Below are 17,674 nucleotides of genomic sequence, written 5' to 3'. Positions count from 1 at the left end.
AGACTTGCATACTATGGTTAACCAAACTCATATGTGTGGCATGTTTAGTCTCTATAAACTCCAATCTTCGTCCCCCATTTGTTAATTTACATTACATTTTGCTTACATTAGTATTGTAAGAATCTTGAAGATTATTTTCTTAAACACAATGGGTCATAAAATCTCCCTCCAAAGAGAAATCTTCTGATTGGCTCACACACCTCCAGAGGGTGTGACATCTTCATGCTTTAAAAATCACTGATCACAAGTTCACGTTTTTACTATCTTAGTCTTCTTCTGGAGTCCTGATGTGAAGATGATGCTGAACTAGAAGTTTCCCAAGGACCCCCAAGCGTGTGCCAGGCTGCGGCCTTGTCTTTCCATTCACCAAAGATCCTCTGACTCCCACTGGGTCTCTCTCATCAAGACCACATCAGCAAAGATCAACTGGAGCCTCAACAAATTGCATCAGGACAGTTTAATTCAAATGGGCGAGACATGCAAATAAAGGGCGTGTTAGAACTGAACTGATGGTTTGCTCAAGGCTGTTGATCTGCTTAATTCCAAACAATGCTATAAATTCTTGCTTTCCTGTATTCTGCGTCAGCTCTTTCCCTTGGTAAACTGTGTGTGTATGTTAGAGTAGTTTAAGTGTTTAGTCTAGTTAATAAAATCTTGTTCATGTCACACGTAAAGTTGTCCGTGTCTCAAGCTCATATCTGGAGTCTCTAATCATAGATCTTGACTACTTGCTCTTAGTAGAACTGTAAAGTAAGAAAGACATTTCCCATGCATGAATTATACATTTATTAGAATTAATAAACAATTAACACTGAGTGTTCACGGGACAAACAGGTTCATTGATTGTAATATTAATTTACAACATTAAGTTAATTCTATCAACTGATCCAAATATTCATAATCAATTATAACAAGTTATTATTGATTATTAATATTTCATAGAGCTAATTTGCTACAAGGAGGAGGAGGAAGAGGAGGAGGAGGAAGAGGAGGAGGAAGAGGAGGAGGAGGAAGAGGAGGAGGAGGAGGAAATAGAGGAGGAGGAAGAAGAGGAGGAGGAAGAGGAGGAAAGGAGGAGGAGGAAGAGGAGGAGGAGGAGGAGGAGGAGGAGGAGGAAATAGAGGAGGAGGAAGAAGAGGAGGAGGAAGAGGAGGAAAGGAGGAGGAGGAAGAGGAGGAGGAGGAAGAAGAGGAGGAGGAGGAGGAAATAGAGGAGGAGGAAGAAGAGGAGGAGGAAGAGGAGGAAAGGAGGAGGAGGAAATAGAGGAGGAGGAAGAGGAGGAGGAGGAAGAGGAGGAGGAGGAGGAGGAGGAAATAGAGGAGGAGGAAGAAGAGGAGGAGGAAGAGGAGGAAAGGAGGAGGAGGAAGAGGAGGAGGAGGAGGAAATAGAGGAGGAGGAAGAAGAGGAGGAGGAAGAGGAGGAAAGGAGGAGGAGGAAGAGGAGGAGGAGGAAGAAGAGGAGGAGGAGGAAATAGAGGAGGAGGAAGAAGAGGAGGAGGAAGAGGAGGAAAGGAGGAGGAGGAAATAGAGGAGGAGGAAGAGGAGGAAAGGAGGAGGAGGAAGAGGAGGAGGAGGAGGAAGAAGAGGAGGAGGAGGAGGAGGAGGAAATAGAGGAGGAGGAAGAGGAGGAAAGGAGGAGGAGAGGAGGAGGAAGTGGAAGAAGAGGAGGAAGAGGAAGAGCAGGAGGAAGAGGAGCAGGAGGAGAGGAGGAGGAAGAAGCAGAGGGGAGGGAGAGGAGGCTGCGGGCTGGAGGATGAAGAAGAGGAAAGAGGAGGAGGAGGAGGAGGAGGAGGAGGGGAGGAGGAGGAGGAGGAGGAGAGGAGGAGGAAGAAGAAGAAGAAGACGAAGAAGAAGAAGAAGAGAAGAAGAAGAAGAAGAGCGTGTTCTACCTGTGGACAGGAAGAGCCTTCCGACCCAGACGTCCGGAGCCACGACCGTCACACTCTCCACTGCCATGGCACTGAGAAAAAAACACAAACACACACACACACACACACACACAAACGTCACACACACAAACAAACGTCACACACACAGTGTGCGAACTACGGGGGAGCTAGGGCGAGCTCGGCTCCCCTTAATAAGACATGGGCTCCCCTGAAAATGTGATTTGTGAAATTTTGGGGGGTCTCAAAAAATATTGACAATGTGTAATTTTGACGTGCAATTTCAGTTTTGTGTAAATGTGATCATCGTGGATTATTATGTGTAAAATAGCAAAAATATCATTCATTCATGCAGGACGGCGATTTCACCCTACCGGTAATTCACTTCAATAAAGATAACGATGCATGCTATTCTTGTCATGAGCATCAAGGTGTGGTGGCGCTGCGGTGCAAATTCCACTCGTTAACTTGCAGATTCGTCTAAAAAAATATAAACGAGGCCATTGATCTGTGCGCGAAGTCCTTGAAATCCATTCTGTGTTAAGGTAAGGCATGTTATTCCCAAACTGTGTTGAGGCTGGGTTGTTATAGGTCTGCGTGACTCTCGATGTCTTAAAGGGATAGTTCGGCCAAAAATGATATTTAACCCATGATTTACTCCCTCAAGCCGTTCGAGATGCAGATGTCAATCTTTTTTCAGACGAACACATTTTCAGTTATTTTAGAAAATGTCTTAGATCTTTCAGTGGTTATAATGTGAAGTTATGGGGTCCACTCCTTCAAGTCCCAAAATGTGCATCATCCTTCACAAAAGTAATCCATCCGGCTCCAGGGGGATAAACGAAGGCCTTCTGAGGGTAATCCGTGCGGTTTTGTCGTAAAAATATACATATTTAAAACTTTATAAATGAAAATATCTTGCTTCCGGCAACGGTCGACGCGCGTTCACGGAGATGGATGCCGGCGTATGACGTAGGACATAGCGTTTGATTTAGCTGTACTTCGTTCTACGTCACGACGCTTCCTACGCTACGCCCTGGAGCCGGATGGATTACTTTTGTGAAGGATGATGCACATTTTGGGACTTGAAGGAGTGGACCCCATAACTTCACATTATAACCACTGAAAGATCTGAGACATTTTCTAAAATAACTGAAAATGTGTTCGTCTGAAAAAAGATTGACATCTGCATCTCGACGGCTTGAGGGTGAGTAAATCATGGGTTAAATATCATTTTTGGCCGAACTATCCCTTTAAGCACAATTGAACGGAGGAATTATGGTATTCTTCTGTAGCCCGACGAATAATTTAACCGCTGTTCATGTGAACTCAAAGACAGCCTATTTATAGACTATTTGTTGGTGGATGTTTGCTGTTTGACCTGTCAATTCGGGTCGATAAAGTACAATAGGGTAAATCCTGTATAGTGATTTATCCTATATAGTGCTTGCATAAAGCAAGTAGAGCATACACTTGTGACTTGTAGCTGTTATATATCTGTCGTTCATGAACGATCCATTCATAATTGCGTCTGTCACGTGACAGATGAACGAAAGACCCTGAAGGTGAAGTAATTATTTATGTTCCTTGTAAATTATTTTTGACTGCATTATAATGATTTCTTAATTCAGAATATAATCAAGTTTGCGTAGGTGGATGTGTTCGGGGAATTTGCCTGTTAAAAGTATAACATTTGCCCCTTAGATGAACGAAATGGCTCGAAAAAATATTCTTTCATTTTGATGAACGAGATCGAACAAGAGAGTCAGTAAAATGATTCGAACTTCTCATCCTCGTATGGCATGTGTATAACCAATACCCCCCCCCCCCCCCACTGCACACACACACACACACACACACACACACACACCTGGGGTTCATGTGTCCGACCTCCTCATCGAAGTGTCTGCTGTTGATGACCTCGGACTTCCACTCAGTGTCTGTAAGAAACACAAGCTCAGTGAGTGTGTACGTGTGTGTGTGTGACGTTCCCGAGACGCTGCGAGAAACGGCAGCCGTCTGTCGACACACACTGTACGAGTACGTGGTTTTGACACTCACTGTACGAGTACGTGGTTTCAGTCTTCGTCTCGCCGTTTTCCTTAATGTCCCTAAAAGGAATGAGATCAGTGTGATAAATGTGAGTGAATGAATGAATCAGTGTAATGACTGCGAATGAATCAGTGTAATGACTGCGAGTGAATCAGTATGACTGCGAGTGAATCAGTGTAATGACTGCGAGTGAATCAGTATGACTGCGAGTGAATCAGTATGACTGCAAGTGAATCAGTATGACTGCGAGTGAATCAGTATGACTGCGAGTGAATCAGTATGACTGCGAGTGAATCAGTGTGACTGCGAGTGAACTGATGTCCGTGTGTCAGTCAGGTGTGTGTGGACCTGCTCTCGCTGTACTCCACCCACTGGAACATCTCCACCCGCCTCTGCAGCTTCACCGCCTGCACCGTCACACCGTAGTTTGGGTCGTACAGCGGCTGCGGAACACACACATCCATCAGTCCATTCAGCTCTCATCTTCATTCCACATACATTCATTTGGATCAGATACAGTACATCAGTTTTCTCAAGGAAAACAATCTCTCTGAACTAATGCTGTATTTAGAAGCCCTGTCAGCCGCTACATTATTACTGTAATATTGCAGGTTAAAATGTATGTCTTCTGCTGAACACAAAAGAACACATTCTGAAGAATATGGGTCAACTGTTGATGGGCCCCATTGACTTCCAGAGTATATATTTTTTCCATACTATGAAAGTCAATGGGTGAACTGTCCCTTTAAAGGAGAACTCCGGTCAATTTTAACATTGAGCTCATTTTTTTGTACATTTGGAGTGCTGTCAATACAGAGAACAACGACAGAAATCGGTGTTGCCTACACCGTGTTATCCTCTTTTTAAAATGTGCACCCTGTTGACTTCAATGGGGCAAGTTTTAAACCTGCTTTTAGCCTCTTAACATCCTTGATGTGTCATTACAAGTGCACAGGTCATGTGAGTGATTCCTTCTGAGTGAACACGGGTGAATCTGACTGCAGTAGATGTGAAAGATATGTATAAAAGTGATATTTATTCAGCCAGCGCACATACCTGTATTTACATCCTGTTTTCGGTTGAAGTCCATAGTAATCGATTGTCGAGTTCACGCGCATTGGTTTAGTACCTATGATCATGCGCGTGAACTCGACAATCGACTACTATGGACTTCAGCCGAAAACAGGATGTAAACAGGTATTTGCGCTGGCTGAAATAATATCATTTTTATCCATTTCTTTCACATCTACTGCAGTCAGATTGACCCGCGTTCACTCCGAAGGAATCACTCACATGGCTGTGCACTTGTAATGACACATCAAGGATGTTAAGAGGCTAAAAGCAGGTTTAAAACTTGCCCCATTGAAGTCAACAGGGTGCACATTTTAAAAAGAGGATAACACGGTGTAGGCAACACCGATTTTTGTGTTGTTCTCTGTATTGACAGCACTCCAAATGTACAAAAAAATGAGCTCAATGTTAAAATTGACCGGAGTTCTCCTTTAAGAGTCGATATCGGTTCATCTAAATGATGATCGATTAAAGTCGATGAAATAATCAGAATTGTTACCTGTGCGGTCTGCAGGGTTCCGGCCAGGTGAACCAGGCGATTGTTATTCTGAGGGTCCAACATCAGGTGTGGATGAAGAGACACGACCTGAGAGAGACCCTCATCCAGAGACGAGCTCGTGCGCAGCGCGCGACCCTGCGGACACACATGATGGACAGACGATTGACAGATGACGGACAGACTGACTGAATGAATGATTTCCTGACTGACTGACTCCCACCTCATTCGTGAACAGCACGTATATGGACAGCGCGAACAGAACCGCGCCCGCGATCACGCCGCCGGTGCTCGCGCTCAGACGCTCCAGGAAACCCTCGGGCTTGCGCTCGTGAACGCGCGTGTGCTGCTCACCTGAGAACTGACAGGTGAAGAGTTATTTCTGCAGCAATTACACATCGCACATCACACACATACAGAGTGACTTACTGCTTCAGTCATGCTGAGTGTTTGAGGAAGAAACACTGATCAACGCGGTCGCGAATGTAAAGCCTTTCGCGTCCGGAAACAGCAACGCGCGTCTGTTTCTGATCAGACTATCGCTTTTAAACGCCCTTACAGCGGGAAAAAGCGAAACTCACAGAACCGGTTCAGCGGATCGAGGAAGTTTCTGGCGCTGAGCATGCTGGGGGATGTAGTCACTTTCGCGCTCGCTGAGCATGCTGGGAAATGTGTATGGACTGCTAAAGCTCAACTGTTTGATTGTCTTCGCAGAATGTAAACTATATTGTCGTTCAGTTCTAATATCATAAATACGACTGTAAGATGTTATAACTTTAACATCATGATTTTCTGTGAAGCTGCTTTGAATCAAAGTGTGAGTGCTATATGCATAAAACTGACTTTAACTGAGCACTCAATTAATAATAATATATATACTGATAAACATTGTTTCATTACAATTATTGTGTACTATAATTGTATCTTTATATTTTTCTCGTCCTATTATTGTTAAAATATTGTCTCAAATCTAAGAATGTAGCAAAATCTTAAGTACTAGGCTAGACCTCCTGGCACTCAGACAGAGAGACTGTGTGTGTGTGTGTGTGTGTGTGTGAGTGTGTGTGTGTGTGAGGGAGTGTGTGTGTGTGTGTGTGAGTGTGAGTGTGAGTGTGTGTGTGTGTGTGTGTGTGTGTGTGTGTGTGTGTCAGTGATCCTCATATGACGCCAGGATTATGAGTTTAGGATAATAAAGTAATTACACACACACACACACACACACAAACACACACGGCTGAGACAGACGGATGAAGTGTGTGTTTCAGACGGTCGAGTGTCAGAATGCCGGAGTTTGATGTAATTGTTCTGGGAACGGGACTGAAGGTAGGAAACATCAGACTGGTTGATGTCAGTTATTGATGATGATGATGATGATGATGATGATGATGATCTGCAGGAATGTGTTTTATCTGGACTGATGTCCGTCAACGGGAAGAAGGTCCTTCATATCGACTGTAACCCGTATTATGGAGGAGAGAGCGCCTCTATTTCACCTCTGGAGGAGGTCAGCTGTCACACACACACACTCACACTGTCACACACACACTCACACTCACACTCACACTCTCACACACACACACACACTCACACTCTCACACTCACACTCTCAGTCTCACTCTCTCACACACTCTCACACACTAGAATTGTAGTCAAGACCGCCTAAACCGAGACCAAGACACTACCAAGACCAGAGGGTATCGAGACCAAGTCGAGACCAAGACCGAGACCGGAGGGAAAAAAAAACAGACTAGTGTTGAAGCTAAGCAATAACTATGAATTCAAGAACAGCATCATACTAGGGTTCAGCCGCAGTTGGCAGAACAATACAGAGACGGACCATGTCATGTGTGTGACTGTGAGCTCACTGTCAATGTTTTTGCAGACTGGGTGAGATCAAGCAACGGCTGCTACTGCACTATTAGAGGATTGAGACTCCCTTAACTTCTGTGTACCGTTGAGGACTGACATGACTGGTACTGTGACTGGGTCATCTGACAAAACATCAAACACCTCCAACACCATCTTGCTCCTCCAACAACTGTCTAAAGAATGAGAAATATTTAACCAATTGAAATTATACTTAATGTGTAGATGAAATTGTAACAGCAAATTAAAGATGCACAATTATAAACTTGGATTAGGCCTAATGTTTAGTCAACACAACGGAGATATGCAGATGATATTTAAAATACCATTTATTTAGTCTAACACCATCTTAAATACAATACTGTAATCAAGCAACACACACACACACACACACACAGAGATATCAAAGACACAAATTCTTCTAAGCAAATGCCTGCCTATCTCTGCCGCTTTCGGAGTCTCAGACTCCAAATGAATCCATTCTGCAACTTTTAAATACATAATTAAATTTTTAAAAACGAAATTATAGGCTTAAGTGCAGGATCCGAAAGTTGGTCGTTTTGTCGCTATGGTTACACACACTACACACACACACACACCGTTTGGCGGTGCGCTCAAAGTCATCTGTCAGTTGTGCAGTTTCCCAGAATCTCCTGAATGAAGTTAAAACCCATCATGTCACTGATATGTGTTTTTTAAACCAAGTGATTACAGTGCTCGCTGCGATCAGTGGCGCGGATAAAGTGTTTTCTCGTGTGGCTCGAGCACACACACCGCACTGTCTGCACTCGGACGCGCGCTTCAATCCGTTCCGTTGCGGATAATAATGTTGCATTATCGAACGTTGTGTCGTCGTGGATATTGTAGTATTGTATTTCTTAATCCCCCGACCACTCGGTCTGAGACAGCGAGACCTAGACAAGACCGAGACCAAAGACCGTCAAGGCCGTGACAAGACCGAGACCACGTAAAAGTGGTCAAGACCGGTCTCGAGACATACATCACTAACACACACGCACACACACACACACACACAGTGGTTAAAGTGGGATTTGGCAGGTCGGGGAACTCTAATGTTGTGTAGGAGCCACAGGGAAGAATGACTCGCCGTGGGACAGTATATGGAGTAATGTGGTATAGCGACACTTTCACACTACTTATTTACTTGATGTTTTAATGGTTTTATTTTTGGTCCTTCTACATCTACACTAATATGATGACGATACAATGTTAATATTGCTGAACACCACAATATGGAACACAACCTTGTTTTTCACAATGTAAATTCAAACATAAAAAATGGCTGAAGACAACTATAACAGAAATAAATCACAACCACAATTATGTAAATTTGACATTAGCCTACTTCACCTTTGACCTTTATCTCCACTGCAACTCCACTTGCTCTGGCTCTAACCCTAACTGTCAGGGGCGGACTGGGACACTGTAGCCACACCAGTCCACATTACTAACCACCCCCCCCCCCCACAGCCACACCAGCCCACATTACTACCCCCCCCCCACACACACACACACACAGCCAGACCAGCCCACATTACTAACCACCCCCCCCACACACACAGCCACACCAGCCCACATTACTACCCCCCCCACACACACACACAGCCAGACCAGCCCACATTACTAACCCCCCCCCCCACACACACAGCCACACCAGCCCACATTACTACCCCCCCCACACACACACACAGCCAGACCAGCCCACATTACTAACCCCCCCCACACACACACACAGCCACACCAGTCCACATTACTACCCCCCCCACAGCCACATCAGACCACATTACTACCACCCCCCCACAGCCACACCAGACCACATTACTACCCCCCCCCCCCACAGCCACACCAGACCACATTTATACCCCCCCCACAGCCACACCAGACCACATTTATACCCCCCCACAGCCACACCAGCCCACATTACTACCCCCCCACACAGCCACACCAGACCACATTACTACCCCACCCACATCACACCAGCCCACATTACTACCCCCCTCCCACAGCCACACCAGCCCACATTACTACCCCCCCACATCACACCAGCCCACATTACTACCCCCCCCCACAGCCACATCAGCCCACATTACTACCCCCCCCACAGCCACACCAGCCCACATTACTACCCCCCCCCACAGCCACACCAGCCCACATTACTACCCCCCCCACAGCCACACCAACCCACATTACTACCCCCCCCCCCACAGCCACACCAGCCCACATTACTAGCCCCCCCACAGCCACACCAGTCCACATTACTACCCCCCCACACACACAGCCACACCAGCCCACATTACTACCCCACCCCACAGCCACACCAGACCACATTACTACCCCCCCCCCACAGCCACACCAGCCCACATTACTAGCCCCCCCACAGCCACACCAGACCACATTACTACCCCCCCCCACAGCCACACCAGACCACATTACTACCCCCCCCCACAGCCACACCAGCCCACATTACTAGCCCCCCCACAGCCACACCAGTCCACATTACTACCCCCCCCACAGCCACACCAGCCCACATTACTACCCCCCCACACACACAGCCACACCAGCCCACATTACTACCCCCCCACAGCCACACCAGACCACATTACTACCCCCCCCCCCACAGCCACACCAGCCCACATTACTACCCCCCCCCCACAGCCACACCAGACCACATTACTACCCCCCCCCACAGCCACACCAGCCCACATTACTAGCCCCCCCACAGCCACACCAGTCCACATTACTACCCCCCCCACAGCCACACCAGCCCACATTACTACCCCCCCACACACACAGCCACACCAGCCCACATTACTACCCCCCCACAGCCACACCAGCCCACATTACTACCCCCCCCCCCCCCACAGCCACACCAGTATTACAATCTGTAATACTGTATTACAATACAGAAACAATCTGTATTAAATAAAGTGTTCTAGAGATAAATCTGACTTGAGTTGTTCTTCAGCTTTATAAGAGGTTCCAGGTTTCTGCTCCTTCGACTCCAATGGGACGCGGAAAAGACTGGAATGTGGATCTGATTCCCAAGTTCCTCCTTGCGAACGGTGAGAGTCGTGAGTGTGAGTGTGTGTGTGTTTGATGATGATGATGATGATGATGATGTCACCTCTTCATTACAGGGCAGCTGGTGAAGATGCTGCTCTACACTGAAGTCACTCGCTATCTGGACTTCAAGGTGGCTGAAGGCAGTTTCGTGTTCAAAGGAGGGAAACTTCACAAAGTTCCCTGCACTGAGACTGAGATACAAGCATCAGGTAACGTTCCTTCATTCACAATTACAGTTCATTTTTATATCTTTTATTTTTTTTGTATTTCAATATAAAGTGAATGTCCACGAGCAAGGACCACATCACAACCATGAATGTGGGAATTATTTATTGAAGAGAATTGGGCATGAGGAGATTTGGGGATGAATCAGGGAAGGATGAAGTGGAAGGGGGAAAGTGATGGTAGTCAGGTTGATCCATTATTGAAGAGAGTTGGGGATGAAGAGAGATGGGGATGAAGAGAGATGGGGATGAAGAGAGTTGGGGATCACTAAGGAAAGGGTGAAGTGAAAGGGGAAAAGGGATGGTTGTCAGATTGATCCGTTATTGAAGAGAGTTGGGGATCACTAAGGAAAGGGTGAAGTGAAAGGGGAAAAGGGATGGTTGTCAGATTGATCCGTTATTGAAGAGAGTTGGGGATGAAGAGAGATGGGGATGAAGAGAGGAAGGATGAAGTGAAAGGGGAAAAGAGATGGTAGTCAAGTTGATCCGTTTTTGAAGAGAGTTGGAGATGAAGAGAGTTGGGGATGATTAAGGAAAGGATAAAGTGGAAGGGGAAAAGTGATAGTAGTCAGGTTGATCTGTTATTGAAGAGAGTAGGGGATGAAGAGAGTTGGGGATGAATAGGGGAAGGATGAAGTTGAAGGGGGAAAGTGATGGTAGTCAGGTTGATCTGTTATTGAAGAGAGTTGGGGATGAATAGGGGAAGGATGAAGGGCAAAAACAAACAAAAATAACGACTTTATTCCATTTTTCATTTCCTTCTCTCTGGGCCTCGAGTCTTTTCACGTAGTGTTTTTGTGCAGCGCATCTGTGTTGCACGTCACACGCATCACACACATGATCAGCGTCGCCCAATAGTGAGCCTACGTGGTGACGTGCAACATAGACGCGCTACGCTATTACACTACGTGAAAAGACTCGAGGCCCAGAGAGAAGGAAATGAAAAGTGGAATAAAGTCGTTATTTTTGTTTGTTTTTGCGCACAAAAAGTATTCTCGTCGCTTTATAAACTTAAGATTGAGCCACTGGAGTCACTTGGACTATATTAACGATGTCTTTAATACATTTTCTGGGCCAGCAAGTTATAGTGTCCATAAGCCTGTGGAGGAGTGAGACAGCACTCAGATTTCATCAAAAATATCTTAATTTGTGTTCCGAAGATGAACGAAAGTCTTACGGGGTTGGAACAACATGAGGGTGAGTAATTACTGACAGAATTTTCATTTTTGGGTGAACTAACCCTTTAAGGCTGCTTCTGAAACTGAAGGTGAGGTGTACGGCAAAGTAGTATGCGCTCTTCCAGAGGACTTCAAAGAAGCACCAGAAATCTGGGTGGATAGGCATGTTTAAAGCTACACTGTGTGATTTTTACCCCCATCTAGCGGTGAAATTGTATATGACTACCCAGTGAATATTAGTTTCTGTTCCTCTCAATTCCGAGGGCGTTTTCACTCCTACGGTGGCCGTATTATTCCAAGATTAACATGGCTTCCAGTTACTGACTTCATCCATGACAATAATAAACAATACGTCTAAAATGAATACAACTACAGGACAGATGTCAGGAGGTAAACGTCACCCTTGGAATCGGCTATCCCAGCATAATCAGATTAGGCTAATGTGTACAAAGTAAAAGCAATTAAAAATAACTAAAATTTACAGTGTCCTTTTTTTTATATAGCTTAAAAAATTGCGCCTTTAAAACTATTCATCACCTGTGATCCGTCGCAGCACAGATTTATGTTACAAGGTAAACAATACTTTTTCACCATTGACGCGAGGATGAAGTTATACTAGAGGTCATTCTGGCGTTATGCACAACCATGCTATGGTTAGACAAGCAACTATAAAACTTCGAATTTACACAAATGAATTACAACAGGCTGAATTACCTGTCGAGAAGAAAGCAGGCAACCTCGGCGTCCGTTTTAAAATCTTCTCCTCATGAGCTCTTTCCATCTGGGATGGATTACTCCAATATTGACTATGGTCTTGCTGATTTGTCTGTCGTGTTGACGTTTTAATTCTCTCTTTCAAATGTGAGTACGCACACACACACACACACACACACACACACACACCACACACCACACTATCTTTCAAATCTGCCGGCACTCGCGAGCTCGCGAGTAATCTCCCCCTCGCATTCGTCACGGTGTCACTGAGTGAAAAACGCAAAAGGCGAAGCTTGAATTTACAGGTATGTCCCTCTTTGGCTAATGTAGTTTCAAGATGGAGGCGCAACATGGCGACCGGCATTCGAACCCCTCACCCGTATGTACATTCAATGGCAGATTATAAACTTAAGAGAATACTTTATTACTTGAAAGAAGTAAATATACATTAATGAGCACATATATTTTTGAAAGAACTAAGTGTTTTTTGCTAAGAATCAACTAAAAAAGTTACACAGTGTAGCTTTAAGATATCAGAGTAATCAGGAGTTGTATTGCTGTAAACAGCAGCTAAATTTGTGAGCGTAGCTGCTGAAAAGGAAGAAGGGCGATGGAATGCTGAAGCTGGCCCGGTTGGTGGCGCTGCTGTGGCTGAAGAAAAGCGCTATACAAATAAATGTGAATTGAATTGAATGAATGGAGAAATGGATGATGGATGTATGGAGGTATGGATAGAGGGATGGATGGATGGATGGATGGATGGAGGGAGGGATGAATGGATGGAGGGTCGGATGAATGAATGAGGGAGAGATTGATTGAGAAATATTGGAGTAAACATATAAATGTATTGCTGTGAATTGAAGGAGATGTAGAGGAATGGATGTTGGGATGAAGGATGTATGTGGTTGGCGTTTCTGAGCAAATTGTGAGCATAGAGAAGAAAGGAATGATGAATTCTTGTGCCGGTGGAAACACAGCTTGGACACCGCTAGGGGGAGCTAGAGCTGCAGTCTGAGGCCGTTGTGGAGGAGAACGTCTCGTGACGGAGAATGGCATGTGTGCTGTTGCCTGAAGCACTGAAGGCTCAGAGTTTGTTTGACAGAAGTTTTGGTGGATGCTGCATACGGTTGGAATAAACTTGTTTTGTTATCTGAACGACTGAAGTGGATGCCCTTGCTTTCAGTGATGTTGAAGGCGAGCCACGGTCCCGTTCCTGATGTTGTCCTCGGATCTGTTAGACACGTGGGAGCGCCGAGAAGGGTTATCAGGAATTGAGTGCTGGGTGGCTGGCGAAGAGAACGATGAAGTCGGTTTCCGCGTCTCCTATAAGTCTGGTGATCTCGGTTCATGGTCTGCAAAGGTGGAGAAGAGGGAGCCTGGGAACGAGTCGAAGTTGCAGACTTTTCTTGAGATGGTTTGGACGAGAATGCTCGCGGTGAGATGTGAGATAATCCTTGATGGGGTGGAACTGAAATCGAACGATCGTCATCTGAATCAGGCTAGTTAATCTGTATCTCTGAATGAGTGAACTTCGAGAGAACGAGACAAACAGTACTCTAAGGGGCGGCCCAATATAAGAAGGTTTTGAGAAGTCAGGTGACTGCTTGAGGCGTGGCCCTGCTCCCGAACCTTAGTTAACAAGTCAACTCAGTTTATTTCAGTTTATTTCCAGTGATGTAAATGTTTTTCTGTAAGTTTTTAGTTTGAGTTACCGCTGATGACCCCAGTGTTTCTCCAGATCTGATGGGGATGTTTGACAAGCGCAGGTTCCGTAAGTTCATGTCCTTCATCCTGAATTTTGAGGAGAACGATCCGCGGACGCATCACGACATGGACCCGCGCAGAACCACCATGAGGGACGTGCTTCGTCACTTCGACCTGGGTGATGATGTCGTGGAGTTCACAGGTCACGCTCTCGCCCTTCACGTCAACGACAAGTGAGACAAACTTATACGTTAATGAACAGTATTAGGGAAATATAACATTGTCCATGCGATGCTATGCTAATGTTTTCTGGGAGTCTCGGTCTCTTCTGTTGTGTAGATGTTACTCAGTTCCTCCTTCTGTGTGTGAAACCGTCTGTAAATGTCTGTCAGTTATCTGGAGCAGCCGTGTCTGGCGACCATCAACCGGATCAAGCTGTACTCCGAGTCTCTGGCGCGCTACAGCCTCAGCCCGTATCTCTACCCGCTGTTCGGTCTGGGCGAGCTGCCACAGGGATTCGTCAGGTAACTGAGGTTGACACACATGACATGAGAGCGATGAGCACACACACACACACACACACGAGGCGTGACAGACGCGTGTCGCTCCGCAGACTCAGCGCCGTCTACGGGAACAGCTACATGTCGAACCGACGTGTGGACGACATCGTGATGGAGGGCGGGCGAGTGGCGGCGGTGCGATCCGAGGGAGAGGTGAGCAGAAACACACCTTCATCATGATCATGATCTGTTATAGTGATCATTATAGTTATAGTTACAGTTATAGTTGTCGTTATAGGTATAGTTAATGTTACAGTTATTGTTATAGTTAATAGTAGTTATCGTTATAGTTAAAGTTATCGTTACAGTTATAGTTGTCGTTATAGGTATAGTTATCGTTACAGTTATAGTTGTCGTTATAGGTATAGTTAATGTTACAGTTATTGTTATAGTTAATAGTAGTTATCGTTATAGTTAAAGTTATCGTTACAGTTATCGTTACAATTATTGACTGCGTTTGCGTCCCCATGCAGGTCTTCCGCTGTAAGCAGCTGATCTGCGACCCCAGTTATACACCGGCGCGCGTGAAGAAGGCCGGCCGCGTCATACGGGTCATCTGTCTGCTCAACCACCCCATCAAGAACACACAGGACGCCAACTCCTGCCAGATCATCCTCCCGCAGACGCACCTCAACCGGAAGTCAGGTGAGCGCCGGAACACGTGTGTGTGTGTGTGTGTGTGTGTTGGTCTGTAGCTCGCCGTCAGACACGTCTGCTGTGTGTGTGTGTGTGTGTGCAGATATCTACGTGTGTCTGCTGTCCTACTCTCATAACGTGGCGGCCGAAGGGAAGTACATCGCTACCGTGAGCACCATGGTGGAGACCAGCAACCCTGAGAAGGAGGTTCAGCCCGGGCTGGCCCTGCTGGAGCCCATCATGGAGAAGTGAGAACTCAGCCTCTCAGCTGTGGCCTGGTGGACATGCGTGTCACTCACGTGCTTTTGTCCCGCAGGTTTGTGTCGGTCAGTAACCTGATGGTCCCGACGGACGACGGCCGCCGCAGTCAGGTAACAAACATTGTTTCGAAGAGTCAAGCGTCACGTAGAGCTGCACGATTCTGGAGACATTGAGAATCACCATTATTTTTGTTTCAAAAAGTGATCACGATTCTCCCACGATTCTGAACAGAAAACTAAACAAAATAACATGTTATTTACAAGAGGTTCGGGCAAAATATTAATTGCTTAAGTCTATTTAAAATGTTTCATTAATCTGAATTAATTATTGTTGAGTGAATGATTCAATGACTCACCAATTAAGACTTCGCTTATTTCATTACTGGATGAATCAGCATTTTTGAACGAATCTCTTGAATGAATGATTCAATGACAAACACATGTTTTTAACAGTAACTTAAAAACAGTAACCCTACTGGTGTAACGATGTAATCATTCGTTATTATGTCAAGTTACTTTCAAACAGTGATTTGCTCTATTTTACTAACTCTAAGCCTGATCTCTACCATAGACATCAGTGTTTATATCTGAACTATAAACTTTTATCCCAGTTCTTCTGTGATAATATGAATGATTAGTAACAGAAATAAGTACTGTGTGTTTTATTCCTCTCTCTGGCTCACACGCAGATCTGAATGTTCGCTGTGTTTAATAGACAGAGCCGAATCAATGTCATTTAGGAAGGAGATTGCGTGGGTTTAAATCTCTAGTGTCATGTGGCGCCAGCGCTGCCGATTCGTGGGTTTAATTGTGTTTTCCGTCTAGATCTTCATCTCTCGATCGTACGACCCCACGACGCACTTCGAGACAGAGACCGAAGACATCATGGATCTGTACCGCCGCATCACGGGGTCAGAGTTCATCTTCAGGAACCCCCGAGACGGTGACGGCGACTCTGACGAGTGAACGAGGGATCGATCAGCCAAACCTCATCGTTCTGTCACCATTGCCGTTCCAACCCAACTGAGGAACACTGTCTCTGGGGGTTTTGTCCTTCAAAATAGCCTCTGAAGAACGAAGGCCATGCAGGTTTAGAACGAGTAAATGATGACAGAACGATGGGTTTTGGGTGGACGATCCCTGTAAGGGTCAGTATTTCCCCCTGCTGTTGATTTACAGGGTCAGAAACACGAAACTACTGACTTCAACTGAATCAGGCTGCGTCCACTTTAATCCAGATTCATCTGAAATCCACTAAAGTTTCTTGTCCACACTGAGAACACTTACTGCATGAAACCTGATAATAGCGAGAGACCAGACTTAATATAATTATTCTTACATGATCATTATATTAGCAAAATATCTGGCCACTTTTACTGGGCTCACTAAATCGCCATTCCACGTCTGGTCTCGTTCATGCAGTCGTTCTCATGTTGGACCGCAGTGCATTTTCTGGCACCTGTGCAGGAATGTAATCTGAAGATTGTACAAAGTCAGATTCATCTTTGGCAACATCACGAAAGTGAATTGCACAAATAGACATAGATATTTATGGATACGATATGCAACACCTTCGTTTTCAGTCCAAACTACAACATATGCATCCGCTTGAGAAGGACAAACTATAGAGAAAATGATGCGTTTTCACGTGTGTCTGGATTAATGTAGACGAAGCCTTAGCTAATTCAGATCACCTGTAGAATCTAACACATGAACTCAATGAGACGACTGATGGTAGTTTGTGCAGATCTTTTCTTCTGAATATGATCCCTGATGTTTGTTGTAAGTGTTTCCTGCAGTCCTACAGTTGTCCACTTCTGTGTGTTCTGTGATGTGTGTGTGGTAGATGGGAATAAAGATGTGCACATGATGACGAGTGTGTGTTCATGAGCTCAGATTAACCCGTTATCACAGAGGACAGAGAGACGGATTAACAGCCTC

The 17,674-nt window shown here is 45.4% G+C and overlaps 2 protein-coding genes across 3 annotated transcripts in view; one reads left to right on the top strand and one right to left on the bottom strand.

Annotated features, from left to right (window-relative positions):
* tmem43 (transmembrane protein 43) overlaps nt 1-6,647 on the bottom strand; it is a 14,467-nt gene extending 7,820 nt beyond the window's left edge. The window contains exons 1-7 of one of the 2 annotated variants that reach the window (XM_079889627.1): nt 5,934-6,647; nt 5,728-5,865; nt 5,508-5,642; nt 4,286-4,380; nt 3,947-3,996; nt 3,756-3,825; nt 1,889-1,959 (exon numbers count right to left, since the gene is read on the bottom strand). In XM_079889627.1, coding sequence (XP_079745753.1) covers nt 1,889-1,959; nt 3,756-3,825; nt 3,947-3,996; nt 4,286-4,380; nt 5,508-5,642; nt 5,728-5,865; nt 5,934-5,945 — 571 coding nt within the window. In that variant the 5' untranslated portion in view covers nt 5,946-6,647. The remainder of the gene's footprint in view (nt 1-1,888; nt 1,960-3,755; nt 3,826-3,946; nt 3,997-4,285; nt 4,381-5,507; nt 5,643-5,727; nt 5,866-5,933) is intronic. The other variant, XM_079889628.1, reaches the window with a different exon arrangement.
* Nucleotides 6,201-17,674, top strand: LOC307169162 (rab GDP dissociation inhibitor alpha). The gene is made up of 12 exons (XM_079889626.1): nt 6,201-6,264; nt 6,656-6,827; nt 6,901-7,008; nt 10,357-10,453; nt 10,529-10,663; nt 14,312-14,510; nt 14,670-14,801; nt 14,891-14,990; nt 15,311-15,482; nt 15,577-15,721; nt 15,790-15,844; nt 16,559-17,674. Exons 2-12 carry the CDS (start codon nt 6,786-6,788, stop codon nt 16,697-16,699), a joined length of 1,326 nt encoding a protein of 441 aa, XP_079745752.1. The 5' UTR covers nt 6,201-6,264; nt 6,656-6,785; the 3' UTR covers nt 16,700-17,674.

This window comes from Squalius cephalus (assembly GCF_949319135.1).
Source record: "Squalius cephalus genome assembly, chromosome: 13".
Classification (NCBI taxonomy): domain Eukaryota; kingdom Metazoa; phylum Chordata; class Actinopteri; order Cypriniformes; family Leuciscidae; genus Squalius; species Squalius cephalus.
The sequence above is the reverse complement of the archived record's forward strand: the minus strand, read 5'-3'. Positions and strand labels throughout refer to the sequence as shown.

Coding starts and splice junctions, on each gene's coding strand:
- LOC307169162 (XM_079889626.1), top strand. CDS start 6,786: ATGCCGGAGTTTGATGTAATTGTTCTGGGAACGGGACTGAAG. Junction 14,802..14,890: donor CTGCCACAGGGATTCGTCAG/GTAACTGAGGTT, acceptor GTCGCTCCGCAG/ACTCAGCGCCGTCTACGGGA. Junction 15,845..16,558: donor ACGACGGCCGCCGCAGTCAG/GTAACAAACATT, acceptor TTTTCCGTCTAG/ATCTTCATCTCTCGATCGTA.